The sequence below is a fragment of the Mustelus asterias genome, chromosome 18 (genome assembly GCF_964213995.1).
Source record: "Mustelus asterias chromosome 18, sMusAst1.hap1.1, whole genome shotgun sequence".
In the NCBI taxonomy this organism is placed as follows: Eukaryota; Metazoa; Chordata; class Chondrichthyes; order Carcharhiniformes; family Triakidae; genus Mustelus; species Mustelus asterias.
In genome coordinates, this window is record NC_135818.1 from 31,770,808 (window position 1) to 31,784,166 (window position 13,359).

Sequence of the window (13,359 nt, forward strand, 5' to 3'; positions counted from 1 at the left end):
AAAGCAGATGAACTCAGAGCATGGATGGGTACGTGGGACATATTATAGCTATTATTGAAACATGGCTTAGGGAAGGACAGGACTGATGGCGAAGGGAGAGACAAGACTTGGCAGTTCAATGTTCCAGGGTGCAGATGCTTTAGGAAGAAGAGAACAGAAGGTAAGAGAGGAGGTGGAGTTTTCATTAGGGAGAACATCACAGCAGTTCTGAGAGAGGATATTTCTGAGGTTCGCCCACTGAGTCTATATGGGTAGAACTGTGAAATAAGAAAGGGGAGATCACTTTGATAGGATTGTACTCTAGGCCTCCAAATAGTCAGCAGGAAATTGAGGAGCAAATATGTAAGGAGATTACAGATAGCTGCAAGAAAAATAGGGGACTTTAACTTTCCCAACATTGACAGGGACAGCTATCATATTAGGGGCTTGGATGGAGAGGAATGTGTTGAGTGTATTCAGGTGGAATTTCTCATTCAGTATATGGAGAGGGGGAAAAGCTTGACCTCCACTTGGGAAATAAGGAAGGACAGGTGACAGAAGTGTTAGTGAGGGTTCACTTTGGGACCAGTGACCATAATTCCATTAGTTTTAAGATAGCCATGGAGAATGAAACGTCTGGCCCAAAAGTTAAAATTCTAGATTGGGGCAAGGCCAATTCTGATGGTATTAGACAGGAACTTTCAAAAGTTGATTGGGGGAGTCTGTTAGCAGGCAAAGGGATGTCTGGTAAGTGGGAGGCTTTCAAGTCTGATCCCTTGAAGAGTATAGAGGGTGTAGGGGTAAAGTTAAGAGAGAAATCAGGAGGGCAAAAAGGGGACACGCAATTGCTTTGGCAGATAAGGCAAAAGAGAATCCAAAGAGCTTCTACAAATGCATAAAGGACAAAAGAGTAACTCGGGAGTGAAAAGGGCCTCTGAAGGATTAACAAGATCATCTATGTGCAGATCCACAAGACATGGGTGAGATCCTAAATGAATATTTCTCATCAGTATTTACTGTTGAGAAAGGCATGGGTATTAGGAAACTTGGGAAAATAAGTTTAAAGTTTATTTATTATTGTCACAAGTAGGCTTACGTTAACACTGCAATGAAGTTACTGTGAAAATCCCCTAGTTGCCATACTCCAGCGCCTGTTCGGGTACGCTGAGGGGGAATTTAGCACAGCCAATGCACCTAACCAGCACGTCTTTTGGATTGTGGGAGGAAACCGGAGCATCCGGAGGAAACCCACGCAGACACGGGGGAGAACATGCAAACTCCACAGAGACAGAGACCCAAGTCGGGAATCGAACCCAGGTCCCTGGCACTGTACCACCATGCTGCCCAGAAATAAATAGTGATGTCTTGAGGAGTGTACATATTAGAGAAGGAGGTGCTGGAAGTCTCAAAGTGCATCAAGGTAGATAAATCCCCAGGACCTGATGAAGTGCATCCAAGGTCGTTGAGGGAGGCTGGGGAGGAAATTGCCGGTCCCCCAGCAAAAATATATTTGAATCACTGATAGCCACAGGTAAGATGCCTGAAGATTGGAGGGTGCAAAATGTTGTGTCTTTGTTTAAAAAGGGCTGCAGGGAAAAGCCTGGAAACTACAGGCTGCTGAGTCTAACGAATGTAGTGGGTAAGTTGTTAGAAGGTATTCTGAGAAACAGGCTCTTCAGGCATTTCGAGAGGCAAGGACTGACTGGGGACAGTCAACATGTCTTTGTGAGTGAAAAATCATGTTTCACGAATTTGATTGAGTTTTTTAAAGGGGTAACCAGGAGGGTAGATGAGGGCAGTGCAATCGACATTGTCTACATGGACTTTAGCAAGGCCTTTGACAAGATACCGCATGGTAAATTGTTACATAAGGTTAAATCTCACGGGATCCAAGATGAGGTAGCTAATTGGATACAAAATTGGCTTGATGACAGAATGTGGAGATGCTGGCGTTGGACTGGGGTAAATACAGTAAGAAGTTAAATAACAACAGGTTAAAGTCCAACAGGTTTATTTGGTAGCAAAAGCCACAAGCTTTCAGAGCCTTAAGCTCCTTCTTCAGGTGAGTGGGAATTCTGTTCACAAACAGGGCATATAAAGACACAAACTCAATTTACAGAATAATGGTTGGAATGCGAATACTTACAGCTAATCAAGTCTTTAAGATACAAACAATGTGAGTGGAGAGAGCATTAAGACAGGTTAAAGAGATGTGTATTGTCTCCAGACAGGACAGCCAGTGAGACTCTGCAGGTCCAGGCAAGCTGTGGGGATTACAGATAGTGTGACATGAACCCAAGATCCCGGTTGAGGCCGTCCTCATGTGTGCGGAACTTGGCTATCAGTTTCTGCTCAGCGACTCTTCGCCGTCGTGTGTCGTGAAGGCCGCCTTGGAGAACGCTTACCTGAATATCAGAGGCCGAATGCCCGTGACCGCTGAAGTGCTCCCCCACAGGAAGAGAACAGTCTTGCCTGGTGATTGTCGAGTGGTGTTCATTCATCCGTTGTCACAGCGTCTGCATGGTTTCCCCAATGTACCATGCCTCGGGACATCCTTTCCTGCAGCGTATCAGATAGACATTGTTGGCCGAGTTGCAAGAGTATGTACCGTGTACCTCGTGGATGGTGTTCTCACGTGAGATGATGGCATCTGTGTTGATGATCCGGCACGTCTTGCAGAGGTTGCTGTGGCAAGGTTGTGTGATGTCGTGGTCACTGTTCTCCTGAAGGCTGGGTAGTTTGCTGCAGAGAAATGGTCTGTTTGAGGTTGTGCGGTTGTTTGAAGGCAAGAAGTGGGAGTGTGGGGATGGCCTTGGCGAGATGTTCATCTTCATCAATGACATGTTGAAGGCTCCGGAGGAGATGCCGTCGCTTCTCTGCTCCGGGGAAGTACTGGACGACGAAGTCGTCCTCTGTCCACCGTGTCCCGTGTTTGTCTCTGAGGAGGTCAGTGCAGTTTTTCGCTGTGGCACGTTGGAAGTGTCGATCGATGAGTCGAGCGCCATATCCTGTTCTTATGAGGGCATCTTTCAGCGTCTGGAGGTGTCTGTTGCGATCCTCCTCATCCGTGCAGATCCTGTGTGTACGGAGGGCTTGTCCGTAGGGGATGGCTTCTTTAACGTGTTTACATAGAACGTAGAACATTACAGCGCAGTACAGGCCCTTCGGCCCTCGATGTTGCGCCGCCCAGTGGAACCAATCTAAAGCCCCTCTAATCTACACTATTCCAATATCATCCATATGTTTATCCAATAACCATTTGAATGCTCTTAATGTTGACGAGTCCACTACTGCTGCAGGCAGGGCATTCCACGCCCTTGCTACTCTCTGAGTAAAGAACCTACCTCTAACATCTGTCCTATATCTCTCACCCCTCAATTTAAAGCTATGTCCCCTCGTGTTAGCCATCACCATCCGAGGAAAAAGGCTCTCACTATCCACCCTATCTAATCCTCTGATCATCTTGTATGCCTCTATTAAGTCACCTCTTAACCTTCTTCTCTCTAACGAAAACAACCTCAAGACCCTCAGCCTTTCCTCATACGATTTTCCCACCATACCAGGCAACATCCTGGTAAATCTCCTCTGCACCCTTTCCAACACTTCCACATCTTTCCTATAATACGGCGACCAGAACTGTACGCAATACTCCAAATGCAGCCGCACCAGAGTTTTGTACAGTTGCAGCATGACCTCCTGGCTCCGAAACTCAATCCCTCTACCAATAAAAGCTAACACACCGTACGCCTTCTTAACAACCCTATCAACCTGGGTGCCAGGGATCTATGCACATGGACACCCAGATCCCTCTATTCATCCACACTACCAATGTATCTTACCATTAGCCCAGTACTCTGTATTCCTGTTACTCCTTCCAAAGTGAATCACCTCACACTTTCCGGCATTAAACTCCATTTGCCACCTCTCAACCCAGCTCTGCAGCTTATCTATGTCCCTCTGTAACCTGCCACTTCCCTCCGCAGTGTCTACAACTCCACCGACTTTAGTGTCATCCGCAAATTTACTAATCCATCCTTCCACGCCCTCATCCAGGTCATTAATAAAAATGGCAAACAGCAGTGGCCCCAAAACAGATGTTTAGGATGGAAGCTGGAGAAGTGGAGCATCGTGAGGTTATCCGTGGGCTTGCGGTACAGTGAGGTGCTGAGGTGACCGTCCTTAATGGAGATGCGTGTGTCCAAGAATGCAACCGATACACGGTACATACTCTTGCAACTCGGCCAATGTTGTCTACCTGATACGCTGCAGGAAAGGATGTCCCGAGGCACGGTACATTGGGGAAAACATGCAGACGCTGCGACAACGGATGAATGAACACCGCTCGACAATCACCAGGCAAGACTGTTCTCTTCCTGTTGGGGAGCACTTCAGCGGTCACGGGCATTCGGCCTCTGATATTCGGGTAAGCGTTCTCCAAGGCGGCCTTCACGACACACGACGACGAAGAGTCGCTGAGCAGAAACTGATAGCCAAGTTCCGCGCACATGAGGACGGCCTCAACCGGGATCTTGGGTTCATGTCACACTATCTGTAACCCCCACAGCTTGCCTGGACTTGCAGAATTGCACTGGCTGCCCTGTCTGGAGACAATACACATCTTTTTAGCCTGTCTTGATGCTCTCTCCACTCACATTGTTTGTATCTTAAAGACTTGATTAGCTGTAAGTATTCGCATTCCAACCATTATTCTGTAAATTGAGTTTGTGTCTTTATATGCCCTGTTTGTGAACAGAATTCCCACTCACCTGAAGAAGGAGCTTAAGGCTCCGAAAGCTTGTGGCTTTTGCTACCAAATAAACCTGTTGGACTTTAACCTGGTGTTGTTAAACTTCTTATTGATGACAGACGACAGAGGTTGGTTGTAGAGGGTTGTTTCTCAAACTGGAGGCCTGTGGCCAATTGTGTGCCTCAGGGATCGGTGCTGGGTCCACTGTTATTTGTCAATTATATTAATGATTTGGTAGAGAATCAGGGGGCATGGTTGGTAAGTTTGCAGATGACACCATGATTGGTGGCATAGTGGACAGTGAAAAAGTTTATCCAGGATTGCAACGGAATCTTGATCAATTGGGCCGAATTATTTGCATGCCAGGTTGCTGAGGAAAGTGGGAATGAAGATAGCGGAAGGGCTTGCCATGATCTGCAATCCTTTCTAGATATCTGGGAGGTGCCAGAGGATTGGAGAGTGGCCAGTATGACACCCTTATTCAAGAAAGGAGGCAAGGACAGTTTGAGCAACGTTATGCTAATTATTTTAAAACCAATGGCATGTATCGTTTTAGAAATGATGATCGGGAGAAAAAATCGAGAGGTAGCTCGAGAGGTTCGAGGTAATTGAGGATAGCCAGCACAAATTTGAAAAGGTGTAATTAATCCATTTTTGATGAAGCAACAGAGAAGGTTGATGAAGGGAATATGGCAGATGTTGTCTGTACAAATTTGTAAGTTTAATAAAGTACCGCAGAAAAATCTTGTTCACAAAATTGAAGCTCATGGAATAAGAGAGTCAGTGTACAACCAGATAAAACATAGTTAAGGAGGAATAAAAAATCTGGTTATTTTTCAGACTGGAGGGTGGCATGCAATGTTGTTGCTCAAGGGACAGTGCCAGCACCACTGATATATATATATAATTATGTATATAAAATATACATTTCTATGATATATGAATGTCTTCGGTTTTAGAATACTGTAGAAATCATAGAAACCCTACAGTGCAGAAGGAGGCCATTCAGCCCATCGAGTCTGCACCGACCACAATCCCACCCAGGCCCTACCCCCACATATTTACCCGCTAATCCCTCTAACCTACACATCTCAGGACTCTAAGGGGCAATTTTTAACCTGGCCAATCAACCTAACCCACACATCTTTGGACTGTATTCAAAATTTGCTGATGATGTCAAAATTGAAGGAGTAGTTGGCACAAATTGTAACATAACATAGGTTAGCAGAATGGACAAGCAAGTGGCGGATAGAATTTAGGATAGAGGTGTGATTGAGGGATCGGGAAGGGCCAATAGAGATTTAATGACACGGTTTTTGAAGGTGTGCAGAACAGATGCGTGATTCCACAACTTTCATGTTGAGCATACACATTTTGTGAATTATGATCAGTTTTTTCTGAAATATAATTTAGGGCGTCATATAAGGTGCCAGCTGTCACTTTCAGACCAATAAAATGCTGTGAAAGAAGATACTTGAGCAAGAAATTAATAGTTCTGTAATTTTTCTTTTTTAGTAAATGGGACATTGTACTCTGTAAGTACTGTGGCTCCAGCGGGACTCATCTGGCCTGTTCATTGTTGGCAAGCTGCATGGAAAATTGGGAGTGCCCTGAGTGTAGAGATATTGTGTACAAATCAGGTAACTACTTTGGTCAATGTAGCATTCTTATTTTTAAATATTTATTTGAACAGTAGAACAATATATGTTAGTGGCCAGGATTTTGTTCAAATTTAGTCACTCATTGTAAGTTGACTGTATCCTTTACAATATTAAACATATGGACTGATGGGTTTTTATGACAATCAAGAGTTGTTTCATGGTCATCATCAGACTTTAAACCAGATCTTTTATTGAATTCAAATTTTGGATTTGAACCCGGGTCCCCAGAGGTACCCTGGGTTTCTGGATTACTAGTCCAGTGACAATGCCACTGTGCCACAGCCTGAACTGAGGTCCATGCACGTCATATAGAATGCTTATTGAATGTTATCTCAAAATCCAATTTGGGTCTATTTAATAGATAGCCCCATATTCTTCAAAGAACAATACAGCACAGGAACAGGCCCTTCGGCCCTCCAAGCCCATGCCGCTCCCTGGTCCAACTAGACCATTCTTTTGTATCCCTCCATTCCCACTCCGTTCATATGGCTATCTAGATAAGTCTTAAACGTTCCCAGTGTGTCCGCCTCCACCACCTTGCCTGGCAGCGCATTCCAGGCCCCCACCACCCTCTGTGTAAAATATGTCCTTCTGATATCTGTGTTAAACCTCCCCCCCTTCACCTTGAACCTATGACCCCTCGTGAATGTCACCACCGACCTGGGGAAAAGCTTCCCACCGTTCACCCTATCTATGCCTTTCATAATTTTATACACCTCTATTAAGTCTCCCCTCATCCTCCGTCTTTCCAGGGAGAACAACCCCAGTTTACCCAATCTCTCCTCATAACTAAGCCCCTCCATACCAGGCAACATCCTGGTAAACCTCCTCTGTACTCTCTCCAAAGCCTCCACGTCTTTCTGGTAGTGTGGCGACCAGAACTGGACGCAGTATTCCAAATGCGGCCGAACCAACGTTCTATACATCTGCAACATCAGACCCCAACTTTTATACTCTATGCCCCGTCCTATAAAGGCAAGCATGCCATATGCCTTCTTCTCCACCTGTGACGTCACCTTCAAGGATCTGTGGACTTGCACACCCAGGTCCCTCTGCGTATCTACACCCTTTATGGTTCTGCCATTTATCGTATAGCTCCTCCCTACATTATTTCGCATTCATCAGGATTGAACTCCATCTGCCATTTCTTTGCCCAAATTTCCAGCCTATCTATATCCTTCTGTAGCTTCTGACAATGCTCCTCACTATCTGCAAGTCCTGTCAATTTTGTGTCGTCTGCAAACTTACTGATCACCCCAGTTGCACCTTCTTCCAGATCGTTTATATAAATCACAAACAGCAGAGGTCCCAATACGGAGCCCTGCGGAACACCACTAGTCACAGGCCTCCAGCCGGAAAAAGACCCTTCCACTACCACCCTCTGTCTTCTGTGACCAACGTCTTCTGTGACCTACTCCATGTGACCAAGCCAGTTCTCCACCCATCTAGCCACCTCCCCCTTTATCCCATGAGATCCAACCTCAAAGAATTTTACTATTAAATACAATACATACCTCTAAAATTACGTTAGTGTGTTATGCTCCACAACAAGCCTCCTCCCACCTTATTTCATTTCACCCCATTGCAGTATCCTTCTATTCCTTTCTCCCTCATGCACATGTCTCGCTTCACTTTAAATGCATTCATGCTATTCTCTAAACTACTCCATGTGCTACTGAATACCACATTCTCAGCACTGAGGAAAGATGTAACCTAAATTCTTTATTCAGTTTATTGAACATAGAACATAGAACAGTACAGCACAGAACAGGCCCTTCGGCCCACGATGTTGTGCCGAGCTTTATCTGAAACCAAGATCAAGCTATCCCACTCCCTATCATCCTGGTGTGCTCCATGTGCCTATCCAATAACCGCTTAAATGTTCCTAAAGTGTCTGACTCCACTATCACTGCAGGCAGTCCATTCCACACCCCAACCACTCTCTGTGTGAAGAACCTACCTCTGATATCCTTCCTATATCTCCCACCACGAACCCTATAGTTATGCCCCCTTGTAATAGCTCCATCCACCCGAGGAAATAGTCTTTGAACATTCACTCTATCTATCCCCTTCATCATTTTATAAACCTCTATTAAGTCTCCCCTCAGCCTCCTCCGCTCCAGAGAGAACAGCCCTCGCTCCCTCAACTTTTCCTCATAAGACCATATTGGTGTCTATCTTATATTTATTATCCCTAGTTTTGAACTACCATATAAGTGGGAACATTGTTTGTTACCCATCATTTCTGGCCTCCAGTTAGAAAAATCTGGTTAGAAGTCTGATCATGACTATGAAACAATTCTGGCCTACATGTGACTCCAGACCCACAGCATTGTGGTGACTCTTAAGTGCCCTCAGGGATGGACATTAAATGCTGGCCGAGCAGCAATGTCCTCATCCCATGAAGGAAATAAAAAAAACCCAAAATTGTACAAGACCCATTTTGCATCCTTTTTCTTAACTGCAAGCAATTCTGCAATTGGCTTGCAGAACTTCACCAATTTGCTTGAAGATTCTGGGATACACTGAATCTGGTGTATATAAATAATGTACTTTGCTTGTGGCATGATTTGCCAATTTACATACATGATGTAGCTTTTTGGAGGCTAATACTGTTTAAAGCCATGATAATCTGCTCAATTCAATTTGTGGAGCAGTTTTATTTTATTGCCATGTCAGAATATTGGTCACATTCTTGTAAAGTGAGTGTCCTTGGTATATTTCTGATCACAGTAATTTTGAAACAAACCACTAATTCCAAAGACTGCACCGACTGCTGGCCATCAAATGTTCCGAATTTTAAATTCAGTCAAACTACATTCAAGGCCGGTACCAAGAACATTTCCAACATTTGACCACGTTGTTACTTTTATATTCATTATTGGGATATGCATGTCACTGATAGCATTTATTGTCCATTCACAGGTAGTGTTGGGACACCTTGGACTGCTGAAATTCTTTGGCATGGTTTCACAGAACCAAGTTACTATTTGGCCACTTCATAGAGTAGTTAACAGTCCATCACATTGGTGTAGGACAAGAGTCGCATAAGCCAAAATGAATAAGGATGATAGGTTTCCCTCCCTCAGGAAAATTAAAGGGGAGTACTGAGATGCAGGCTGTTGGACTGGACGGGATTGAGGTTCATAAGGAGGAGGTGTTAGCAATTCTAGAAAGGGTAAAAATAGATAAGTCCCCTGGGCCGGATGGGATTTATCCTAGGATTCTCTGGGAGGCTAGAGAGGAGATTGCAGAGCCTTTGGCTTTGATCTTTGTGTCGTTGTCTACAGGAACAGTGCCAGAAGACTGGAGGATAGCAAATGTTGTCCCTTTGTTCAAGAAGGGGAGCAGAGACAACCCTGGTAATTATAGACCAGTGAGCCTTACTTCTGTTGTGGGCAAAGTTTTGGAAAGGATTATAAGAGATAGGATTTATAATCACCTAGAAAGGAATAATTTGATTCGGGATAGTCAGCACGGTTTTGTGTAGGGTAGGTCGTGCCTCACAAACCTTATTGAGTTCTTTGAGAAGGTGACCAAAGAGGTGGATGAGGGTAAAGCGGTTGATGTGGTGTATATGGATTTCAGCAAAGCGTTAGATAAGGTTCCCCATGGTAAGCTTTTGCAGAAAATACGGACGCATGGGATTGAGGGTGATTTAGTGGTTTGGATCAGGAATTGGCGAGCTGTAAGAAAACAGTCCTACACCAATGTGATTGGTGGTTGATGGGAAATATTCATCCTGGAGTTCAGTTACTAGTGGTGTACTGCAAGGATCTGTTTTGGGGCCATTGCTGTTTTGTTATTTTTATTAATGACCTGGATGAGGGCGTAGAAGGATGGATTTGCAGATGACACTAAAGTCGGTGGAGTTGTAGACAGTGCGGATGGAAGTGGCAGGTTACAGAGGGACATAGATAAGCTGCAGAGCTGGGCTGAGAGGTGGCAAATGGAGTTTAATGCGGAAAAGTGTGAGGTGATTCACTTTGGAAGGAGTAACGGGAATACAGAGTACTGGGCTAATGGTAAGATACTTGGTAGTGTGGATGAACAGAGGGATCTGGGTGTCCATGTGCATAGATCCCTGGCACCCAGGTTGATAGGATTGTTAAGAAGGCGTACGGTGTGTTAGCTTTTATTGGTAGAGGGATTGAGTTTCGGAGCCAGGAGGTCATGCTGCAACTGTACAAAACTCTGGTGCGGCCGCACTTGGAGTATTGCGTACAGTTCTGGTCGCCGCATTATAGGAAAGATGTGCAAGTGTTGGAAAGGGTGCAGAAGAGATTTACCAGGATGTTGCCTGGTATGGTGGGAAAATCGTCTGAGGAAAGGCTGAGGGCTTTGAGATTGTTTTCGTAAGAGAGAAGAAGGTTAAGAGGTGACTTAATAGAGGCATACTAGATGATCAGAGGATTAGATAGGGTGTATAGTGAGAGCCTTTTTCCTCGGATGGTGATGGCTAACACGAGGGGACATAGCTTTAAATTGAGGGGTGAGAGATATAGGACAGATGTTAGAGGTTGGTTCTTTACTCAGAGAGTAGTATGGGCGCGGAATGCCCTGCCTGCAACAGAAGTGGACTCGTTAACATTAAGTGCATTCAAATGGTTATTGGATAAACATATGGATGATATTGGAATAGTGTAGATTAGAGGGGCTTTAGATTGGTTCCACTGGGCGGCGCAACATCGAGGGCCGAAGGGCCTGTACTGCGCTGTTATGTTCTATGTTCTAAAGTTTATTTATTCGTCACAAGTAAGGCTTACATTAACACTGCAATGAAGTTACTGTGAATTTCTCCTAATCGCCACAGTCTGGCATCTGTTCGGGTTAATGCACCTAACCAGCACATCTTTCAGAATGTGGGAGGAAACCGGAGCACTCAGAGGAAACCCATGCAGATACGGGGAAAAAGTGCAAACTCCACACAGACCTTGGCCCAAGCCGGGAATTGAACCCGGGTCCCTGGTGCTGTGAAGCAGTAGCGCTAACCACTGTGCTACCGTGCCACCCCCAAAATTATTGAACAATTTGAGGTTAGGCAAATCTGACTGCTTCATTGGCACTTTTTACTGATACCATCTCTTGATTTCCAGATTTTAAACTCAATTTAAATTCTGAACTGCGATGATAACAAAACTCTCACTGGATTATTGTCAAAACCTGTGGATTATTCGTTCAGTAACATAACCACAACAATATTACCACCCCCAATTGCTTCTGTTGCAACATTCAAAACTAATTTCTTGGAATAGTATATATGGGTTAAAGCTGCTGAATATATCTTAAAATTTGTGATTTTAGTCACATTGTAACTACTCAGTCAATTTTTGCCAGAATTGTGTTGGCATTGGCATGATAGCGAATATAGCTTCCTGTCAGTCCCGTAGTAACATGGAAACATTGTTTAATCCTTACATTTTGATTGTTTATTCTAGGCATAAGCTTTTTTGATATTCAGCATAATTAGCACATCACCACATCAACCCCATAATTGTGCTTACTATTTTGTATTATTTGCTATAAATTTGTAAGTATTTTGCTTTTGATAATTCTTACAATTGTTTTTTTTGTTGTCATGTTGTGAGTGATCACAGAATAGTCATAGAAATCCCTACAGTACATAAGAAAGCCATTCAACCCATTGAGCCTGTACTGATAAGAATCCCACCCAGGTTCTATCCCTGTAATCCCATGTTACTGACGCTAAGGGGCAATTTAGCATAGCCAATCAACCGAACTCAAACATCTTTAGACTGTGGGTGAAAGCCGAAACATCTGGAGGAAACCCATGCAGGCACTGGGAGAATGTGCAAACTCCACAAAGACAGCTACCCGAGGCCGGAATTGAACCCGGGTCCCTGGTGCTATGAGGAGCAGTGTTAACTATTGTGCCACCGTGCCATTGGCAAACTATTGTCTATTCCTGGTTGTCTTGAGAAGATGGTGACCTGTCTTCTTCAACCAAGTCCAAAGATGTGCAGGTTAGGTTGATTGGCCAGGTTAAAAATTGTCCCTGAGATGCGTAGTTAGAGGGATTAGCGGGTAAATATGTGGGGGTAGGGCCTGGGTGGGATTGTGGTCGGTGCAGACTCGATGGGCCGAATGGCCTCCTTCTGCACTGTAGGGTTTCTATGATTTCTATGATTTCAATTCATCCCTTGTTATGGTGTTCCCATGTTAGATGGGAATTCCATAATTTTGATCCGGACAATAATGGAGCACTGATATGTTTACATCACAATGGTATGTAACTTGGAGAGGAACTTCGGTGATGTTTTCGTGACATTTCTTCACATTACAGTCCTGTTTTTCTTGTTGAGTAGAGGCCATAGGGCTAGTAGGTGCTGTTGAAATAAGTTTTGTAAGTTGTTGCACCAAATAGATAATATGTGATTAAGCTGCAGTACATCTTTGGAAGGAATAGAGTTTCTGCTGTGATTTTTTAGGCATAATTCCCCAAAATTGGCACAAAGTGCACACAAAATTGCAGAATATTAAGTGGAAATTATGTTCAATGCAACTTGTGTTTCTACTATCTTTTGTGCTCATTTAAGAATACTTTGCTCCAGGAGCTTACAAAACTGGGCACATCTTAATCATGATGTGGAGATGCCGGCGTTGGACTGGGGTAAACACAGTAAGAAGTCTCACAACACCAGCTTAAAGTCCAACAGGTTTATTTGGTAGCACAAGCCACAAGCTTTCGGAGCACTGCCCCTTCGTCAGGTGAGTGGGAGTTGTGTTCACAAACAGGACATATATAGATGCAAACTCAATTTACAAGATAATGGTTGGAATGTGAATCTTTACAGGTAATCAACTCTTAAAGGTACAATCAATGTGAGTGGAGAGAGGGTTACGCACAGGTTAAAGAGATGTGTATTGTCTCCAGCCAGGACAGTTAGTGAGATTTTGCAAGCCCAGACAAGTCGTGGGGGTTACAGATAGTGTGACATGAACCCAAGATCC

The 13,359-nt window shown here is 44.2% G+C and overlaps 1 protein-coding gene across 7 annotated transcripts in view; it reads left to right on the forward strand.

Moving 5' to 3' along the window:
* The window catches only part of g2e3 (G2/M-phase specific E3 ubiquitin protein ligase), a 328,981-nt gene that overhangs the window by 220,818 nt on the left and 94,804 nt on the right, over positions 1 to 13,359 (forward strand). For all 7 annotated transcript variants that reach the window (XM_078233704.1, XM_078233706.1, XM_078233703.1 and 4 more), the window contains one exon: positions 6,242 to 6,366. In XM_078233704.1, coding sequence (XP_078089830.1) covers positions 6,242 to 6,366 — 125 coding nt within the window. The remainder of the gene's footprint in view (positions 1 to 6,241; positions 6,367 to 13,359) is intronic.